The sequence below is a fragment of the Branchiostoma lanceolatum genome, chromosome 17 (genome assembly GCF_035083965.1).
Source record: "Branchiostoma lanceolatum isolate klBraLanc5 chromosome 17, klBraLanc5.hap2, whole genome shotgun sequence".
Lineage (NCBI taxonomy): Eukaryota > Metazoa > Chordata > Leptocardii > Amphioxiformes > Branchiostomatidae > Branchiostoma > Branchiostoma lanceolatum.
The window spans coordinates 18,831,081-18,852,325 of record NC_089738.1 but is presented as its reverse complement, the minus strand read 5'-3'; the positions used below and the strand labels follow the sequence as shown (position 1 = coordinate 18,852,325).

General features: G+C 43.9%; 1 protein-coding gene and 1 long non-coding RNA gene across 2 annotated transcripts; both read left to right on the top strand.

Moving 5' to 3' along the window:
- Positions 1–9,234: 9,234 nt before the first annotated feature.
- On the top strand, positions 9,235–21,235 carry LOC136422513 (sucrase-isomaltase, intestinal-like). The gene is made up of 23 exons (XM_066410284.1): positions 9,235–9,711; positions 10,386–10,415; positions 10,457–10,486; positions 10,812–10,856; positions 11,167–11,321; positions 11,683–11,854; positions 12,237–12,336; positions 12,727–12,908; positions 13,465–13,590; positions 14,009–14,140; positions 14,509–14,628; positions 15,056–15,060; positions 16,710–16,846; positions 17,104–17,138; positions 17,751–17,867; positions 18,328–18,476; positions 19,002–19,086; positions 19,348–19,404; positions 19,575–19,705; positions 20,102–20,190; positions 20,333–20,382; positions 20,543–20,740; positions 21,048–21,235. The coding sequence occupies exons 1-23, from the start codon at positions 9,235–9,237 to the stop codon at positions 21,117–21,119; spliced, it is 2,694 nt and encodes an 897-aa protein (XP_066266381.1). The 3' UTR covers positions 21,120–21,235.
- Positions 15,068–16,267, top strand: LOC136422781 (uncharacterized). Its single transcript, XR_010753673.1, has 3 exons — positions 15,068–15,169; positions 15,696–15,780; positions 16,156–16,267. It is a non-coding gene; the product is annotated as an uncharacterized lncRNA (long non-coding RNA).
- Positions 21,236–21,245: the final 10 nt, after the last annotated feature.

Below are 21,245 nucleotides of genomic sequence, written 5' to 3'. Positions count from 1 at the left end.
CGTCGGAGACAAAGCTGCGTCCGGCTTGGTCCACCGTCACGCCGTAGGGCTCGTTCATGTCCGGATGCGTCAGCGTGTGCACGACCGTCCCATTTGGGTCGGTCACTAGAACACAGCTTTGCTCTTCTCTCGATTCCGACAATAGAATGTTGCCTCGCCGCGCGTCGAAGGCGATCCCTCTGTAGGACTGCGTCTTGTTTAGCGTAAAGCCACCCAAGACCGACCCGGTCCTAATAACAATAATACTAGTAATAATGATAATGATGATAATGATATTAATGATAGTTATGATAATAATGATGATGATAATGATAGTGATGATGATAATGATGATAATGATGATGATAATGATGATAATGATATTAGTGATGATAATGATAATAACGATGATAATGGGTTTGTTTAAAGCACATTTGGCAGCTGTACTGTGCATTAAAAAGAAGAGAGAACATCAAACATCCTAATTGGCCTTACAGATTACAATGTGCTATTTACCTGCTGTACTGCACAACATGGTCGGCCACCCAGCTCCGCCCCACGACCCATAGGTGATCAGAACCCACTCTCGTATCCATGGTAACGTCGTGGGGGTTCATCCTCTTCGACGACCCGGGTAGTGACGTGGGAAAGTGGCGGAGGAACGTTCCGTTCATGTTGTGGACTGTCGAAAGGAAAGGAAAGTGATCTCGAACCAGTTTTGCTCAAATGAAGTCAATGAACAGAAGAGCTAATCTTCCACTTGTCGTGACAGAGAAGACAGGCGCTATGTACAGTATTTACTATTGTCAGGTTCATTGTACGGGGAAATTACTAGCTCTTTTCGACAAGCACTATGAACATTGGACCACGGCTTAACGTCACGGCCTGAGCACTGCGACCCTTTCCGGTAGCGTGCATGTCGGGTAAGCTACACAGCCGGGATCGAACCCGAATTCTAGTTCCAGAGGTAGGGTCGCTAAACTACGCACGCTACCTGTAATCCGCCGGTTGTGCATGTCCGCCACGAAGATCTCTCCGTCTGCTGAAGCGACGACTCCGTTCGGACCCCGGAACTGCCCCGGCTCCGAGCCCGTGCCGCCAAACATGATTATGTCGTCATCAATGCCTCCTCCCTTTATCTCTGTAGCTGCGAACGAAAAAAATGAGGTCGCATATCTCATACCTCCGTGAGATATTTGGAGCTCTTGGAAACTTCTTGTTTTATTTTGTCTCATTGGTTGAGGAAACAATGTTGTAAATAGCATAATCGATTTGAATCAATGGTCCTCTCAACCCTTTCTACATATATCTAATCTATGAAAGTACCATTCTTTGGCAGAATTACATTCATTTCAACATTCCATCACTAATTTTGATTTCACAGCTAGGGGCCCCAAACCAACATCACTTCTTCCCGAAGGCCAAAGCTACCTGCCACCAGAAGGCAAGAATGAAGCATGTCAAGGAAAGTTGAGCCACAGTTTCCTTGTGTCCCATGGAAAGTTTGAACGTTTAGATTAAGTTTACGTAAATATTTTCGTGCATTATCTTACCAGTTTTGTCCGTGTTGTTTGTGGAGGATGGGTGATTTGATCTCCCATCTTTTCTCCCGTGCGTCCCGGACGCGACGCCTTGGGTCGGCATGAGCTACGTCAGAACAAGATGATACTTTAAAGAAACAAAACAAGAAGGACAACATCTCCTGGCAAATGCAGAATATTTCCTATCTACTTCATTCTGAAAGGTCACAGGTCATTGCCCTTCACAGTTAGTTCACTGCAATTCGTTTCGTTTCATGTCATAAGTCGTTTCGCAACATGGCAGATGCCACTTCGCTACTTTTGAACGTTATTTCTGGTTATCTACCAGAAGGGCTTTCTACTTTCCATGTTTACCGGAGGATGATTGGATGGAAATTATTCTTTGGCCTAAATAACACAGAAAACAGTTAAAATGTCTGAATATTAACATTCATGGCTAGTTGTCGCTATTGATCGTGATTTTATCCCCCATCTTTTCTCCCATGTGTCCCGAACGTGACGCCTTGGGTCGGCATGAGCTACGTCAGAACAAGATGATGCTGTAAGAAAACTAGAAGGACAGAATCTCCTGGCAAAGGACTAATATTTCCCTTACCTTTGAAATCTATTTGAGAGGTTGCTGGTCGTTACGCTACGTTATCTGTTCGCTACAGTTTTGCTACATGGAAAATCGTTTCGTGAAGTATGAGATGTTGGTTCGCTGCATAACAAAACGTCGTTTCGCTGCTTTAAAATGATTTTCAGTTCCTCTGTGATCTCCCTGAAGAGCCTTGTACTTTCAATGTTCACAAGAATTTTGGTCTCAAAAATACAAAAAGATTTGAACTATGATAACGTTCCATGTTTGTTATGCCCTGATTACATATGCGTGAATGTGATTACATACATAAACCTGACTTGCTGCCTGGTTTAATCGTTTAGTATGGCAGACATCACTTACGTCATAGTCACCGTAAGTCACGTGAGTGTAAAGACCCAACAAAATCAAAGGAAACGCCTACCAGACTCCCGAAAAACATTTACGTCTTAGTCACGTGAGTGAAAACACCCAAAAGTAAGGAAACGCCTACCAGACCGTCACGATTCCCGGAAAACACGTCATAGTCACGTGAGTGTAAACACCCCCACAAAATTAAAGGAAACGCCTACCAGACTCCCGGAAAGCCACCGGCCAGAGTGGGTGGAGACGTTGATCGTGGGCGCTGTTGCTTCTGGCTGTGGGGTAAAATGTTACGCTGTACACAACAGACTTATTATAAGGAAAGAAAGAGGAATTCCAAATAGGAAGCATATGCTGTACACAACAGACTTATTACTAAAAAAACGAGCAAAGCAGTAGCGTTGTCTGGCGCTAACTAGTTTTGTTGTTGTTGAATGGATACCCACGAAACCCACCCCCACCGCCGGAAATCACTATCGGTCCCTCTCATCTTGAAGTGGTTCAAGCAGCGCGGATCCTCGGAGTAATCCTTCAGCACAACCTGAGATGGACCGACCATGTCACCTCGATCGTCGGGAAAGCTAGCAAGAGACTCTATGTGCTGAGAATCCTGAAGAAACATGGACTGGACACAAGTGACCTCATTCTTATCTACATTGGTTTTGTGCGGCCTGCTCTTGAGTACGCGTGTGTGATATGGCATCCTGGGCTGACCAGAGATCTGTCATTGAAGATCGAACGGGTGCAGAAAAGATCACTTCGAGTAATACTTGGCCCCGAATATCACTGTTACAACACGGCTCTGAACACCAGTGGCCTTACCAGATTAGATAACAGACGCGACGAGCTCTGCCTTAGGTTTGCCCAATCCCTCAAGAACAGCGACAGATATCGAGATTGGCTGCCAGCAAGCAGGGGGGACGTACACAAGAGATCTCTCAGGAACAATATGAAACTCAGTCAGTATAAGTGTCGGACCCAACGCATGAAAAATAGTACTCTCCCATATTGCGTCAGCCTGCTAAATGACTGCTGTTAAATGGCTATGAATATTAATGTTTTAGATTGACTTTTAACATAGACGCCTAACTTTATTGTCATGTTATTGACACACTTTTATCCAATGTGTAATTAATTTTATTAAGTCCTGAGAATATGTACAGGACGGACGTTTGTACAAAGGCTGCAATTCAGCATGTGTGCTGCAAATGCTTTTATATCAATAAACCATTCTCTAAACCATTCTCTCTCTCATAAAGTTTCTTGAACTGATTCTCAGCACTCTTAGAAAAATGGGTACAGTCAAACCTGCACTATGTACATGTACTAGTCCTCTTTCTGAAGACTAACAGGCAACTGTAGCCACTTTTTGTGGCAACTTAGAGTATTTACCCAATATCCCGAGCATGAAGAGTCCTGTCTACTGTGACTTGAGAGATTTGCAACAGACAAATTCATATTTTTATTACGCCTGGCTAATCCTTGTATAAGAAATATTGTCTGTTCATACATTTATACATGTACAAAGAAGCGAGAAGAAGTCGACTCTACTGGACTAGCTTATTTTGATAACACGTTTGTCTACTGTAAATGTTTACATGCACAATAAAGGTCTTTCATTCATTCGTTAAATCCAACCTGGGCAACACGCTCGCTGATTGTGGTTATGGCAGTGGTTTGATCTCCAAGCAGATTGAACGGTGTAAGATAGTATCCATGAAATTGTTTCACCCATTGATACTGTGGTAGATCAATGGGTAGATCTACTTGTCTACATGGAGATTAGGTGTGGCCGTCATTGTATGAAATACGATTATGCTATGGGCACTTTAGACCGCTTGTATTTGCCTCAAATATCAACGATTATATTATGTTACTCGTAATTTGATGATGACTTACTTCAATCAAAGAGGACTCATGCTCTACCTGAAGATTTGCTGGTTTTAAGTTTTTTTGTAATTTTTCGTATAATTATTACTTTACTACTAGTGGCCATTAACAAACGAGTGACCAGGTCATATTTGGAAGCGGTAAAAATTGATAAGCTCTTACTGTCGAGTCAGCAGAATGTGTGGCATGAATGAGCGTCGCGAGGATGATGGATGAAATCATCAGTATCACCATGGCAACGACCATGACGGCCAGGCACTTCAGCAGAGGCCGTGACCTCAGATGACGTAGCATCTGACCCCAAAGACCGACCTCTTCTTCTTTGTCCTCTGTAGAAATATGAGATACATGCTTCCGTGAATAGTTTCATCGGGTGACAGACCACATCAGAACAAAATCTTTAAAAAAAGACTATGCTATAGACTGGGACTGGGCTAAGGTGATAGACGGAGGAGACAACATGTAGATGGACTCTTTGGATGAAGGAGGCTGTATTGATCAGAAAATCTACTCCGGACATAAACTGTGATGAGGAAGGGTGATATCAGTCACTTTTGGTACCGCATTCTTCACACTGCAGCAGCGACACCTAGCTGTAGTGCGAAGGTGACGTAGCCGGTGCCCTGCGGAGGTGACAGACAGTCCCCGCGCCGAAACGTCGGTCTGGTAGAAACACATGTTTTACCCTGCAATACACACTTATTCAATACCATTCCCGCAAACTTTCCAACAAATCTTTGTCGACCAGCATTATATCTTTTTGGGTATTATTTTGTTCAACTGCATTACCAACACTACCTTTGCCCCTGATGTGGCTATACATACTACCTGTAGCTGCTGTGGAAAACTATGGAATGTTGTGTTCTGAAATATGGTAAAAACGTTATTACTGACCTGGACCCGGGCAGTTACCACGCCGTACGCGTGTTGGGCCCTCCTGTGTACCACTGTCTGAGGTACCACAGGGACCAGGGTGCCCCGGGTCTGAGTCGTCTGTTTCTTCACCTTGAAGAGGACGAGGTACAGTGGCTGGCCTTTCAACTGCTTTATCTGCATGGGTGTCTTGCGGTGGCGAGGGTGGTGGGTTGGTCTCAGTTGGCGGTTGGGCTTCGGGGAAGGCACAAGCGTCAGGTGGCCGGGGTTCGGAGAACGGTTGCCCTTCTGGAGTCGGTCGGGCCTCGAGAGGCGGGTGGGCTTTGGCAGGTGGGCGGGTCTCTGTGCCGACCCCACCCGCACGGCCACCGTGAAAGCTCCGGGGCGGTGAACGGGCTTCAGTGCGAATCGAGTCCGCCTGATCAACGTTAACACTGGGCGGCGGTCGGGCTTCCGTAAGGACCCCGTCCCCGCGGTCAACGTGAACGGCCCGCGGCGGCAGCACAGGCGAGGGCGACTCCGAACGCGCCCCGCCCGCAATGTTCAGCGTCTGCGGCGGTGCGTCGGAGCTCTCGTAGGGCATGTTAACGACGAACTTGTCCACCACCCGTAGGTTGACGTCTTGCGTTTTGTCGTTGACAGGGCCCGGGGCGCACCAGAAGCGAGTTTCGCAGGTCGCTCTTGAACTTGAACTTGCGACCGGCTGCACAAGTTCGAAATGCCGAAAGTGCGGCCTCACCGGCTCCGCCATCTCGTACGATCGGTTTGCCGTGAACCGCAGCCCGCTTGGCGCCACAGGCGGGTGCGCTTCGATAAGGCACCGAGGGTTTCTGACAAGCGCTGCCTGCTCGTAAGCCATGGCCGTAACCGGGGTAACTAGACAGAAAATAAACCACAGCGCTAATCTCAAACAAGCTTGATCTAAATCTGAACTCTACTAGTAAGGGTTGCAGTCTTTTGCAGAGGACCTCAAACCTTGATAATCAGTCTTGCGTGCATAAGAAAGGCTACACCACAAGCACATTAAAGATGCCGTCACATTCGTCGTGATGCACTTCGACCACACCAAAGCATGCAATGGCCGAAGTCTATTACCTCCGACCGCACTGGCTAGCTCTTTATCATATCAGTAATACATGTGCCCTTGGCTACTTGGACACCCGTGGCTTCAACTCAGCCGAGAAAGCAGAATAAAGCCGATTGCTACGCCGCTATGTGGGCAGAAATGAATAAATATATGTTTATGAGTCTGGAGCGTACGTGATTCATTTTTGCCAGCAGGGGTCTGCTCAAAATTTCAAGAAAGTTAATGAGTCGCGCGCTTTTGCAGCGAAAACAAGAAACTATTACCCTGGGTCATGTTAGGCGACACGAGCACAGGAGCATGTCTCGTCTAGAGGTTAATGACCCTGTCTGTAGACTTAGGGGTCGAGAGTTGGAATCTGATACTAGTATCAAGCTGCAGGACCCATGCTTAAGAACACCTTACACCTTAAGAACGTTTCCTGACTTATCAGTGATGAAAATTACTCTCCACTAGACCAACTTCCCTTGCAGTAGTTAACATATGACCAAATATGGATAATTGTTTGCCATTTGCCGCGCAGTAAAAGCCAAAAAAAGCAAATGCCATCCTTACCGCGGGATCACTCGCCTGGCAATTAGAAACACTGCCTTGCCAAAATTCTACCATACACAGCCCCTTTTGAAGGCCTGGTGGAGGCTAAGAGTATGCCCCGGTGTATATGGATCAACGCATTCAGTCCGGCCTACGCAGCGTTTACTTACCCAAGTTCAAACCTGGTGTGTTACATCGCGAAGCAACTTACCGGTTATATTAAAAGAGCTAGACAAATCGAATACCAGGTATGTATCAACATAAGCCAAGACAGTAACATGAAGGTGGAAGAACGCCACAGAGGCACGTTGTTTCATTTTTCAAACTTATCGTAAGTCCGAATAAATCAAATCAAATCAAATCAAGTCCATGCAGAGACTACCACTCATTGCAAGTAGTATTTGATTGCCAGTATGTGTGAAATATCATAATCGTTGCACGGTAGGTTTAAGTAGATGTTCTGCCACACGTGGCAGTGGCTCACGCTATAAAAAGCTGGACCTGGATACATCCCCAGTTGGCTCTTCTCATCAGAAAAGATTGTTACCTTCGCCGGGAATGTTTGCATTCGCGGTAAGGTTATGTTATCGGTTACGCCAGCTGTAAAGTGGGTCCGTATGTATGTCGAGATCATAAGTCGAGAGAACTTTGACGGATCTTGCTGATTTTTGGTAGGTAAGTGGCGGTTGTGAAAACAAAGGTCAAGTTCGAAAATGGTAAACCTGGCGTTTTCCTAAAGTGCTCCAGTGGACTTTTTTTGTTAGTGTGTTTGCATGTAGACAACATAACTCAACGTATTGATGATGGATCTGCATGATTTTTGGTGGGTATGTAGAGATTGTGAAAACGAAGCTCAACTTCAAAAATGGGTCACATGGCATTTTCCTGCGGTGCTGCAGTGGGCTGTTTATGTATGCGTATTTGTTTGTTGACAGGACAACTCGAGAAGCTGTTGATGGTTCTGCATGATATTTAGTGAATATATAGCTGAAAAAGAGAGAGGTATCGATAGATACCAATAATGCTAATAGCTACCTATTTTGCATAATTAATGAGAAAATACTAATTGAAAATATCACAATAGTAAATGATTGGAATTTCATTCTTGTATCATTAGGAAGCTAAGTAAAGGTGAACAATATCAGACAAAAATCATGCATGACAAGGCCTCATTAACATAATTCATAAGGACATTTCTACAATTCCCTTTCAATTTGCTATTTTTAAGTCTATATATTCAGGTTAAATTGCACTGACAGGTGACCTAGTTTACCGGGGCAGGCTCCCTGTGAGACGCCCCTGGAGGACACATGTGATACTTTACTTACCTGGTGCAGGGCTCTGTTTTGGGGTCAGGGAGGTCACACGGGCATTTAAACACAGCAGCCTTACGATCTAACGCTCTCCCTGTTGGAAGGTATAGGTTTGATAAAAACTGATTGATATTTCGACTATGAAAATAAGGGCATAATTGAAGCAAATAAATTGCCAACAAATTGCCTTATTTTCTGTAGTAAAGATAAAAGTTATGATACCAATTAAGCAAAAACATTCTTACAGTGATTATTTTTATAACTCTTGGGAGAACTCGTGTAGGTATAGGTATGGGTTTGTTTTAAACTTTGAAAGAGAATACTAGTAACTCAAGAAGGTGATGACGGATCGTCATGATTTGTAGGGATGTACATAGTTTGAGTGATGATTTACATGATCGTATAAGAATCATGCAAATCAGGATCTGTGATGTGAAAAAGTATACAAACCCTTGCATTCCATTGTAGTCAAACACGTGACATGTAACTGAGAAAGAGAGGAAAATGAATACCTAATTTGCATAATTTATGACAAAATACTATAATTCCAGAGTGGTAAATGATGGGATTTCATTCTTGTGGCGTTTGGGAGATAATCAAATGTGGACGTTATCAGACATAAATCATGATGGCCTCATTTACATAATATATGAGGAAATGCTACAACGGCCCTCTTTTCTAAGATTTTACTTTAATGCTGTGTTTTGTATAGAGAAAAGGATCACTTGAAATTCATGCAATCGAGGAGCTTATTTACATACTGAGTGATAAGCATTCACTCGAAAAGGCTAACATCAGTCGGCGAAGGTATGAGGTCGTGGAACTCTAGTTAAGAATGTAGTCATCCATTCACAGTGTGGGCAACCACTACATTTACGTAAATCTTAACCATTAACCAAACTAATCTTAATCATTAACCAAACTATCGGTAACCTGACCTGGGTCTGACCTAATGAACTATATAGCGTCCGGTTAGCACTAGTTGAGTGGGCGTCTCATAGGACTCATCGACCTTTGTGTGATGAAGGCAGTAAGGGGAAATCTTTAAGTTTCTGAAGACGCTGTGACAATCCTCAAGCCATGCCTGCTGAAGAAAGTTCTCCGGGGAAGCCGGTAGAAGATCCTAGAAGGGAGAAGGGCGGGTTTAGCAGCCTCCGATGGCGAGTAGTTCTGGTCGTGGCGTGTGTCGTGGTGGCGGCTCTGCTGGTTATAATCGTGCCGACCGCCGTGGTGCTGACCAGGACGGACCGCCTCGACCCCGTGTGTCCCGCCATGGACGAGCGGGAGAGGGTCGACTGTCACCCCGAGGGGAAGGCCGCGAGGGATCGGTGCGAGGCGCGGGGCTGCTGCTGGAGCCCGGCGGCCACTCAGGGCCCGCCAAGCTGCTTCTACCCGACGAACCACGGCTACGAGGTGGACGGGGCGGTGGTGAAGACCGCGTCGGGCTACAGGGCCAGGCTGCGCCGACTGAAGAGCCCGCCCACCCCGTACAGCGCCGACGTGGACACGCTTGAGGTGGTTGTAGAAATGCAGGAAGATCACAGACTACACGTTAAGGTTTGTAAAGCCTTCTGTTACCTGGCTAGCGTCGTAGCTTCATGAAAAAGATGTGCAAGATATATGGACAAATTGACATTATAAGATACGTTGACTTCCGTATATATTTACACACCACCTTAGATATAATGACACATACGTCACCTGGATATTTACCAATGAAACATGATTATACATTCGGGGTGAACCATTTGTTTACTTAATAAGTTACATATGCCTGCCTAGGGAAATCTCGGCTACGATTATTCCTGAGGTCATTTCGGCTATAATAATGTTGTTGTACAAGCCATACGTTTGGTTTCCAATATCTCTAAAAATGATTTCATGATTCGCCTATATCATTGGACGATGGGAAACACTGAGTCATAGATAAAAGTTAATCACCAGACTAAACAAAATACTAGTTAAATGCAAGGACCTCTGAATTTGATGTCGCTTTTCTACCTCAGATCTTTGCACCCTGTCGTGACCGGATAAAAGGTTTCCAAAAAGTCTCAAAGTTAGAAAACCATATGCGTAACATCAAATAATATTGTCACTCACAAGATATGCCCCAAGTGGTTCTTTAACAGCAGGTTCTAATATCTTGATGTCTCTCCACAGAATTTAGACCCTGCCGAGGCCCGGTACGAGGTTCTTAAACCACAGGTTCTTATCTCTGTGCTTCTCCACAGATTTTAGACCCTGCCGAGACCCGGTACGAGGTACTTAAACCACAGGTTCTTATCTCTGTGCTTCTCCACAGATCTTAGACCCTGCCGAGGCCCGGTACGAGGTACTTAAACCACAGGTTCTTATCTCTGTGCTTCTCCACAGATCTTAGACCCAGCCGAGGCCCGGTACGAGGTACTTAAACCGCAGGTTCTTATCTCTTTGCTTCTCCACAGATCTTAGACCCTGCCGAGGCCCGGTACGAGGTACTTAAACCACAGGTTCTTACCTTGCGACTTCTCCACAGATCTTAGACCCAGCCGAGGCCCGGTACGAGGTACTTAAACCACAGGTTCTTATCTTGCGACTTCTCCACAGATCTTAGACCCAGCCGAGGCCCGGTACGAGGTTCTTAAACCACAGGTTCTTATCTCTGTGCTTCTCCACAGATCTTAGACCCTGCCAAGGCCCGGTACGAGGTTCTTAAACCACAGGTTCTTATCTCTGTGCTCCTACATAGATCTTAGACCCTGCCGAGGCCCGGTACGAGGTACTTAAACCACAGGTTCTTACCTTGCGACTTCTCCACAGATCTTAGACCGAGCCGAGGCCCGGTACGAGGTACTTAAACCACAGGTTCTTACCTTGCGACTTCTCCACAGATCTTAGACCCTGCCGAGGCCCGGTACGAGGTTCTTAAACCACAGGTTCTTATCTTGATGTCTCTCCACAGATCTTAGACCCTGCCGAGGCCCGGTACGAGGTTCTTAAACCGCAGGTTCTTATCTCTGTGCTTCTCCACAGATCTTAGACCCCGCCGAGGCGCGGTACGAGGTGCCCGAGGCGGCCCTGCGGGTCCCCAGACCCGGGAAGGCGGCGGACAACCCCATGTATGACGTCACCTTCACTCACCGGCCCTTCAGCTTCAAGGTCACCAGGAGAAGTACCGGGGCAACAATGTCAGTCATTACGTCATGGTTCTATGATGTTTGATATGTCTTAATGAGCAAATATATGTTATAACTCCATGGAGGAAAACAATATCTATGGAGGCACTCCAAAGTAAGTCGAAACATCTCCTTGTGGCAGTGGAATGGAAACATGCATGAGACTAGTAAACCAACTACTGTTCTAAAAAAACAGCACTAAAACGTAAAGTTTTAAGGGGAATGTGGTGTCTATTTGCTGGAGTACATTTAATATTTGATGATGTGTACTTTGTTCAATCTTCTGGCTAAAAACGTAACAAACATTATGCGCTCTTAACACGACTACCTCACAGTAAGATGTTTTAAATGTTGTTATGAAATACGTTTTCAGATTTGACACCTCCGTGGGTAAGCTGACGTTTGGTGACCAGTTCCTGTCTGTGTCCACCCGGCTGGCCAGTTCTAACCTGTACGGACTGGGGGAGCACGTCCACAGGCGCTACAGGCACGACCTCAACTGGAAAACATGGCCTATCTTCAGCAGAGGAGCATCTCCTAAAGGGGTGGGCCTGTAGTTAACTGTGCATGTGATAAAGACAGGGGCAACAGAGGAAATCTGCAGAGATGGCTCACCCCTTACCCTTATTGCTTTGTAACACTTCCAGCCACAAAGACAAAACTACCATTATTCGGGATGTATAGCAGCACTGCATTTTGTGTATTGAGGATCGCAGAAAAATACACACTCGCACAGACAGACAGACAGACGAGCTAAAACAAATCAGTGAACATTGATTCTCTTCTTGAATAAGGTATTTTTATATTATTGGGTATCAAAACAAAACTCAGTACCGCTGTATCATGTACTGCCATATTATCAAATGCTACATTCGTATATCTATGTTATGATAAACAGGTCCTCGATCTCTACCATTCTCTTTGCAGAACTTCGATAACCTGTACGGGCACCACCCGTTCTACATGTGTCTGGAGGATTCAGACGGCAACGCGAACGGAGTCTTCCTCCTCAATAGTAATGCAATGGGTGAGGACTCGATAGTTATGTTACGAACTAATGTGTTTTCGGTGTAATCAGCTCTATCTCTCTCTCTCTCTCCCTCTTTCTTCTCTCTCCTCTCTCTCCTCTCACCTTCCCTCCTCTCTCTCTTTCTCTCTCTCTTTCTCTCTCTCTCTCTTCCTCTGACGCGCTCCCTTTTTCTAGCTCTCTTTGCTGCCTCTATCTCTTTCTCTCTCTCTGTCACTCTTCTCGTCTCTTTCTGTCTTTCTATGTGTCACCCTCTCTGTCTCTCTCTGTGACTCCTCTTGTCCCTCTCTTACTCTTTCTCTCTGTCACCCCACTCTCTCTCTCTTTCTTTCTTTCGGTCTTTATACCTTTGCACGTTCAATTACATTATAATAAACTAACGTGTCTTTACTTCCCCAGAGGTAACGTTGCAGCCCCCTGTGACGACAGTCAAGTCCCAGATCCGTGACGACATCTTGGACGTGGAGAGGGTTGCCATACCAACCGTAACGTACCGCGTGATTGGCGGGGTGTTGGACTTCTACATGTTCCTCGGACCCTCCCCGGAAAACGTCGTGCAGCAGTACACGGAGGTAGGACTGACGACATCCTTTCCTTTAAGCATTTGACTGGGGAAAATAAGTGCGTGTGCTATAAAAAGTACTTAGATATCTATTTATTCATTCATTTAGATGACATATAGACAATATTGTCCAACTACAGGACATTCAAATAAACATATACATCTCTTTTCTTTTGGAAAGTCAAGGCAACATCACGCGAGGAGATAAAAAAGCAATCAGCAAATGTTAACATGATCGGGTTAAGAGCACCATGTCATCATGCCGCTACTTCAATTGACAACAGCAACACATGCAAAACATAATGTAATTCCTGACCATGAGAAAACAATTCTAATATCAAAATCAAAGAACCAACAAATTATTTCCCTGCCTCAGAAGAAGAAGTCAAACCCAACAAAACTAGCACCATGTACAGTTTAAAATGTAGCATGACATTAGATGTAGCCCTTAATTTCATTGTCATTTGTGTTGTTTGTCCTTGCAATTAGCAATCGGGCATGCATTTCCAATGAACGTAAGCTATATATCGTGTAAAAACACATAAACACTCTCTTTGTCGCCTCAGATGATCGGGCGGTCCATCATGCCGGCGTACTGGGCTCTAGGGTTCCAGCTGAGCAGGTGGAACTACACGGATATCAACAAGCTGCGGCGGGTGGTCCAGCGGACACGCGACACAGGCATCCCTTACGTAAGCGAACGTTCTCTCAATAACCCATACCTAACCCTCATCATCATGACCCATACCTAACCCTCATCATCATGGCCCATACCTAACTCTACACCTACACCAACAAGCTGCGGCGTGTGGTGCAGCGGACACGGGACACAGGCATCCCTTACGTAAGCAATGTAGCGTATCACGTGATTGGTCGCCATCTTGGATCTATGTGATCAACCAATATGGCCGCGGCTATCTATTTACGAAATACAAATTCTTCGATTCTTAATATTACTTCAAATCTTACCCCGAATAGATATCGGGAATGGTGCGATACCGTGATTGGAATGTATCTCTTTTTTCATGAAGATCTGACCTTCAAAATTCACAGCTTATACATTTTGTGAATATACTACAAGCATAAAGAAGGAATTATATTTCTATACAGGACGTCCAGTATGGCGACATCGACTATATGGAGGACACGAAAGACTTCACCTATGACGCGGATCTCTTCCAGGGACTGCCGGATCTCGTGCAGAATCTTCATGATCATGGACAGAAATACATCATCATTTTGGTGAGAATAGATCTTTAGTAGGCAAGCAATTTGAAATACTTCCAATGAACCCTCGATATTCTTCTCAACTGGAACGCCTTGAAAAGCGGCCCTGGTGCATTTTTCGAGTTGAAATAAAGGCACAAACAAACAAGCAAACAAATCAACAAAATAAAGACAACAACTTTCGCATAATTCCTCTAATCTATGTCTAGATGAACTTATCATCAATCAAGTACAGTGGCCATTTGGCCCAAGATTCAGGCTCATGGCCAGCAGGACAGAAATACATAATTATTTTGGTGAGAATAGAACTTTAGTAGGCACTTTTTCAAGGCAAAAGAGACATCGGGGTTCTAATGAGGACTAACGGTTGTGCCACCCTACAGGACCCGGCCATCGGCAACACCAACCGTCGGGACGGGTCACCCTACCTCCCGTACGAGTCTGGGGTACAGGACGATGTCTTCGTCAAAAACGCCGATGGAGTAACCGACCTGATAGGAGAGGTTGGATAATTGGTCCAAGAACCGCCTATGTTTCTGCACGCTTCGGCAATGTTTCATTTTCCAAATAGATAAATAGATAAGGCTTAAAGATGCAGTACGCCTTTATCAACTCTAAAAACAATCCAAAATTGCTCAACTGGTAAAAAGAAAGAGAGAAAAGTTAGTTTCTTTTCCTTTTTTTTGAGTAGTAATACTTTGCTATCGGAGAATTTAACTTAAATAAAAGAGCGCAGCATTCTTCTTAATTCCCGAGTTTGATCCGAGTCGATATTGTTTATAGAAAATCTCACAACACCCATCTCTTTATAAATTACACGTAAACGAGTACTGTGACCGTTTCACATTGTATTGCTTTACCGTAGACGATATCATTTTCATAAAACCTTTTTAGACATAAAAGAGCAGAGCTGTCGTTTGTTATTCCCAGGTCTGGCCCGGGACAACAGTATTCCCTGACTTCACCAAGCCAAGCACGGTGCAGTGGTGGGGCGATCACTGCGAGAGTTTCCACAACGTCATTCCTTACGACGGACTGTGGATTGTGAGTACGGCTGTTCGTTGAATTTGAATTCTTTAACTAACGATCTTGTGCCCTTGGGATAAAGGCACTTTATACGACAATCCTCACCCCACCCGAGAGTAAAAACCGGTATATTATGTGTGGGTCACGACACCAGCAATAGCTGCCTGTGTCCCATTTCTATTACGCTGTTGCAATTCTAATAAAATTCCCAAATCATATCAAACCAGTGACTTCGACAGATCTTGATCTTACAGCTGGATTCTCCGAGGCTATGTAAGTGATGACCATAAGAATGCTCGTAAAAATAGACCTCAAGGAAGGCTTGAATCAAGATATTGTTAATTAATGTTTGATATATGTTTTAGTAATAATGAGCGTAAAAATGATATAAACAAAGGAAAAAGGTTAAATTGAGTCATCATGAAGAAGATAACAGGACTGGTCAAAACGCGTAAAATTCTTGTGTTGGAACTGATCTTACTTTTTCCAAGATGTCTGTATACTTATACAAGTGAACTTCTTGCTGACATAAACACGTTTTCAGGACATGAACGAGCCGAAGACGTTTAAGAACGGTTCTCTGACGGGCTGCGGAGACGACAGGTGGAACTATCCTCCTTACGTGCCAGGTAAGGAACGCTCTGATTCACCTAATCTACGTCTAAGTTAACGCACTTTTTCCGTGGCATAGAATGCAAAATGAAGTATTCTTCACTACTTTGCAAGTCGTTCGATTCTGTTTGAGCGTTTTATGATAATCCACGAAACAACAAATCTACAATTAAACTAATTCAAATACACAATAGACGTCATAGACGGGATTCTTTTTCTTATAATGATAATGCCTTCGTCGTTGCAACCCAATGTTACCTACATCAGATGTTGATATGATTTGATTTATTTGGACTGTAACAAGGGCAGTTAATCACTGGTATGATGCACCATACATTACAAGGGCACATGCAGTTAATACCTGTACATGTGTCGTGTGATATGTGTTTCAGCGATCAAAGGCAAGCTGATGTACGAGCGAACGTTGTGTATGGACACGCTACAGTACTGGGGCAGGCACTACGACGTGCACAGTCTGTACGGGCACAGCATGGCCATAGCTACTCACTCGTGAGTAAAACTTTTTTGTTTTTATTCATAATCTGCAAAATTTGACTTGAGCGATGTTGATGTTGGTAATGGGATGAGTGACCAAAATTATTGTTGAGATCATTGATAGATTATTGTTATCTGAATGTGAAATCTCAATTCAGGATAGATAATAGCTGGATACTTGCCAAACCTGCATTGCTATGGATTGAATGCACACTGACAGAAAGCTGTCACAATATTAAGTAGACACTCAACGTTATCTCTCTCTTAAAAATCTTTCTTCGTTACAATGGCATGCACCATGCATCACACGATACATATTTTACATAACACAAACGTACGCGACAAAATGGGAAAATTAAGATTATATTATCATAAACGGTCTCTCGATGGTCTCACCTCTTCGGAAATCCTACTTGATACAAAACAATAGATGAATACTGTCCATCCACAGTGCCATGAGGAGGGTGTTTCCTGATAAGCGGGGCATCATCATCACCCGGGCTAACTTCGTGGGCACGGGGCAGTACTCGGGACACTGGCTGGGGGATAACAAGTCTGCATGGGAGGACATGGAGTGGTCCATCACGGGTAAATGATGATGATGATGATGATGATGAGAATGATGGTGATGATGATGATGATGATGATGGTGGTGATGATGCCATCATGATGGTAAAGATAATGATGGTGGTGGTGATGAATGCGATGATGATGCTGTTGATGATGATGATGATGTGATGATGATGATGTGATGATGATGATGATGATGTGAATAGATCTCTAAGTTGGTAACAGATGGGTGCTTGTTGTGTATTGTAAAATCTCGTTTTGTTATCTTTTTACAGGGATGTTAGAGTTCGGGCTGTTCGGAATCCCATACGTAAGTGTCGTTCGAAGTTGAGTCATTCATTGGGACTTTCGCTCTTCATAAGGTCTAAAGCAAAATAGAACTTAACTCTTGTCTCTACTAGGCTCCATAGGTTGTTGTTGGAAAATTTTTCAATATTAGCCAAAGGGACGTAATAAATGCTATCACTGCATATTAACCTTTAACGTTCATCACAGTGCTTTATCTTTATTTCTGTGGGAAGTGTGCATGTTTCAAGATGTTCTAAAGGCACACCAAAGTCGCATTCAGAGTTTGATAAGGTAGATTCATGGTAAGGTATATTCCACTGTCTCGAAAAAAAAGAAGTCAAACCCAAATAAGATAGAATTTAGTCTTAGTATTTGGACTAGAATAGCTACATGCAATATTGTTACCAATTGTCTGTCCGTCCTTCCATGTTACATGTACTTGCAATGAGCCTACGGGCAAGAACTTGCAATAAACTTATTATTATTATCATTATTATCATTATTATTAAAGTACAAAATTGACCAAAAACAACACCTTTTTCATGTCTTGATCTACAATACAACCCTTTAGATAGGAAGACAGATACACTTTTGCCCTACTGATAAGTGCATGTTTTAACCATCCTCACTCCAGATCGGAGCCGACATCTGCGGTTTTCTCCTGGACACGACGGAGCAGCTGTGCCAGCGGTGGATGCAGCTCGGCGCATTCTACCCGTACTCACGCAACCACAACCACAACGACTTCATTGTACGTTTCTTTGCTTGTTTCTTTATATGTCCGTGTTGTGTTGTGTTGTGTCAGTGTGTATGAGTGTGTGTATTTGTATGTTTGTTTGTGTGAGTGTGTGTGTGTGTGTGTGTGTGTGTGTGTGTGTAAAGAAACTAAGTTTCAAGGTACAAATCTCGATGTGATTAATGACAATCGTGTTTCCATAATTACATTGAAGGCACACAAAGACGTATATGTAACAAAGTGATTTTAGTGTTTAGATACCGAACATACTTGGTGGTATTTTACATTAGTCCGTGACCCCGTCGACGATGAATTTTAGATATAGTCTGCAGTTGAACCATTAACGTCACATTTTGTATGTTTGAGTTTACACAAATCACGTACGATTGACCACATGCATAGTTTATTGCGTGTTTGGCTAACAACTCCAAGACCAAGCTGAGTTATCTCAAAGTTCTTCTTGTTTCAAATCCAGGACCAGGACCCTGCTGTGTTCAGCCAGAACATGATCGACTCCTCCCGTGACGTCATGATGACGCGCTACACCCTGCTGCCCTACCTGTACACGCTGTTCTACCACGCCCACGTTGCCGGGACAACGGTCGTCAGGCCACTCCTACACGAGTAAGACTCACTTTTACGCGCAGGCTCTTATACGTAGCACCCTTATTTCTCCGGTCCCTTTCGGCTGTTGAATATCTTTCCCAAACGTTCGATCACATTGTCTTCTTTTCCATTTCGTCATCTTTCATCTCGAAATATTCAAATTCAATAATCGAAATCAATGATAAAATTGTGAGTTCTCAGTACCTTGGCATCTTTATCTTTTTTTTTAGCAAAACCGCCTTTTGTTATAGATACAGATAGGTGTTTACCCAAACAACCAATATTGGTGCTTATTGAATACTGAAGTAGGCACTTCTACATGGAACCGTCAGATGTTTCGATTCAATGTCAATTTTGGTGGTTGTTTCTGTGAATATGATGAAGACTGGGGTCTTGGAGAGTTTCTTCTCAGGTACAACATTGGTTTTCCTCATTACCATAAGACATCAGACGCTAAGACAACAATTAAGATGATGAAGACACCAATTAAGATGATGAAGACACCAATTAATCTTTTCTGTATATCTACCACTTTCTGTCCAGGTTCCCTACCGACTCCAACACGTGGGACGTGGACAAACAGTTCCTATGGGGAAGCGGGCTGCTCATCTCTCCTGTACTAACTCCGGTAGGAGACCTTTCTTATTTTGATTGGACTTGACCAAGTCAATCCTTCAGAATATCTACTGAATGTCATAAGTAAAGGACAGAGTTTATTATTTATCTTTGGTAGAAATAGTCACAAGTGAAACCTTTACCTTTGGAGTAGATCAAATAATGTATTTTGACTATCATACTGTGACAATTATACGGTAGTCGTTGTTTCGGAATCTATAAAACATACATTGAACTATCCTGACTAACAACGCCCTATTTCTATCATCTACAGGACACCACCACTGTGGACGCGTATTTTCCGGACACTCCCTGGTACGACTATTTCACGGTAAGTAGGAATTTAAAATCAAATACATGCCAATCAACTGGCATGAAAAGTTGCGTGGTGATGTATTTGTTTGATTTCTAAATACCTATTTGTAACGCACTCGTTCGCCAACATTGTGTATACGTACAGAATAAGTACAAAGCATTTAATCTTAAACAAACGTTTACCAGGGTCAAGAGGTCGAAGGTGAGTACAGAGGTCAGACGGTGACCCTTGATGCACCGCTGAACAAGATCAACGTCCATGTCCGAGGTGGCACAATTCTGCCGACTCAGCAGCCTGCTAACACTACAGTGTACAGGTACGTGTGTCCCCGTACATGACAGTAGATAGTAGCAGTCGCTGTAGTTCATAATGCACGGCACATCTATGAGTTACACACCGTTTGCTAGCTATAGGGCTTAAGAGTATTTGTCTCAGGTTTAATAAAAAAGCGGGTAAACTGTGTGATTTCGTTTGAATGGAATCAAGAGAAACTCATCATGAGTAAGACTTAGCCGACACGTCGAACGTGAAGTCATAGTTAGAGTAGGAGTAGCAAAAGGTCACTGACAAACGGCAGTGGAGGCATGGATGCTATCCGAATCGTTTCACCAAAGTCCATCCAGTTGCTTCAGTAATTGATTGAAAGGGTATATTGGTAGGTGTCTTCATGAAAACAAGTCTATTTTCAAGTATTAATTTTCTTTCCCCCCAGCCGGAAGAACCCGATGGGTCTGCTGGTTGCCATGGACGACTCGTCTGCAGCATCCGGGACATTGTTCTGGGACGACGGAGAATCTATCGGTAAAGCTAACTGATTCTAGCCATTGAATGGCGGATTTTTTAAAAGGGAATCTATTGCACTCTCTTCATGCAGTCTATGTCTTTTAACTGGACTTCCTACTTTTGACATTTCCTTGACTTTTTGTATGATTTGTACAAACAGATTCCGTGGAACGCCAAGACTACGTTTTCGTCAACTTCAGCGCGTCATCGGTAAGTTCTGGTTACGCTTCCTTCATAACCTATGGATTTCAGTCTATGCCACAAATGTAGCATTTTCAAAACTGCTCGAATACCAACTTGAATCCTTGTTTTTAAACAAAACATTGTGAAAATACGTCTGACTCATTAAACACCTTATTTTCAAACACAGACCGAGTTGCTGTGTGAAGTTGTGAACGTTCCTCTTGGCGGACCGACCGCCGGACATTGGGCCGATCTCCGATACGGCACCGTGTCTGTGTACGGGATCGCCCTCGGCACAGGGACGCCTACGGTCCGAGCAGGTCCCTCGAGTGGCCCGCTACAGACTGTCGCCACAAGCAGAGTGCAGTACGATCGAGATAACCAGGTAAGCTAACCAGTGACTTCAGAATCTTTTGATTTTAGTTTTCGGCGTCCGACCTTCTGCCATTATTTTTTGTGGTGAAAATTTTATACAGATACATCAATATGTGTTGTTGTATGTTCCACTTAACATTTCTTTTGAAGTTAGAGAGAGATTGAAATACATTGCATTGCATTGGATAAGTGGCGAATAACTGCCCGAAAAGACCCAGATATTAATTTCATTCATACCATTACGTTCTTCGTTGGAAAGACCTTCTTCAGGTTTTCTTTCTTTAGCCGAAATGGCTTATAGCTTATTTTCTTTCCAGGTTCTTCTGTTGACTGACCTCAATGACATGAACCTGGCGATCACCTCCAGTCTACGGGTCACCTGGGGTTAAAGGTTACCAACACGTCAATAAGTATCACGTTCCCAAGGACATTCTAGGGGTCAACATGGGGTCAACAACAGGAACCACGTCATTACGCACACTCTGTGGTTAGTCTTCTAAGATCACCACCAAAAC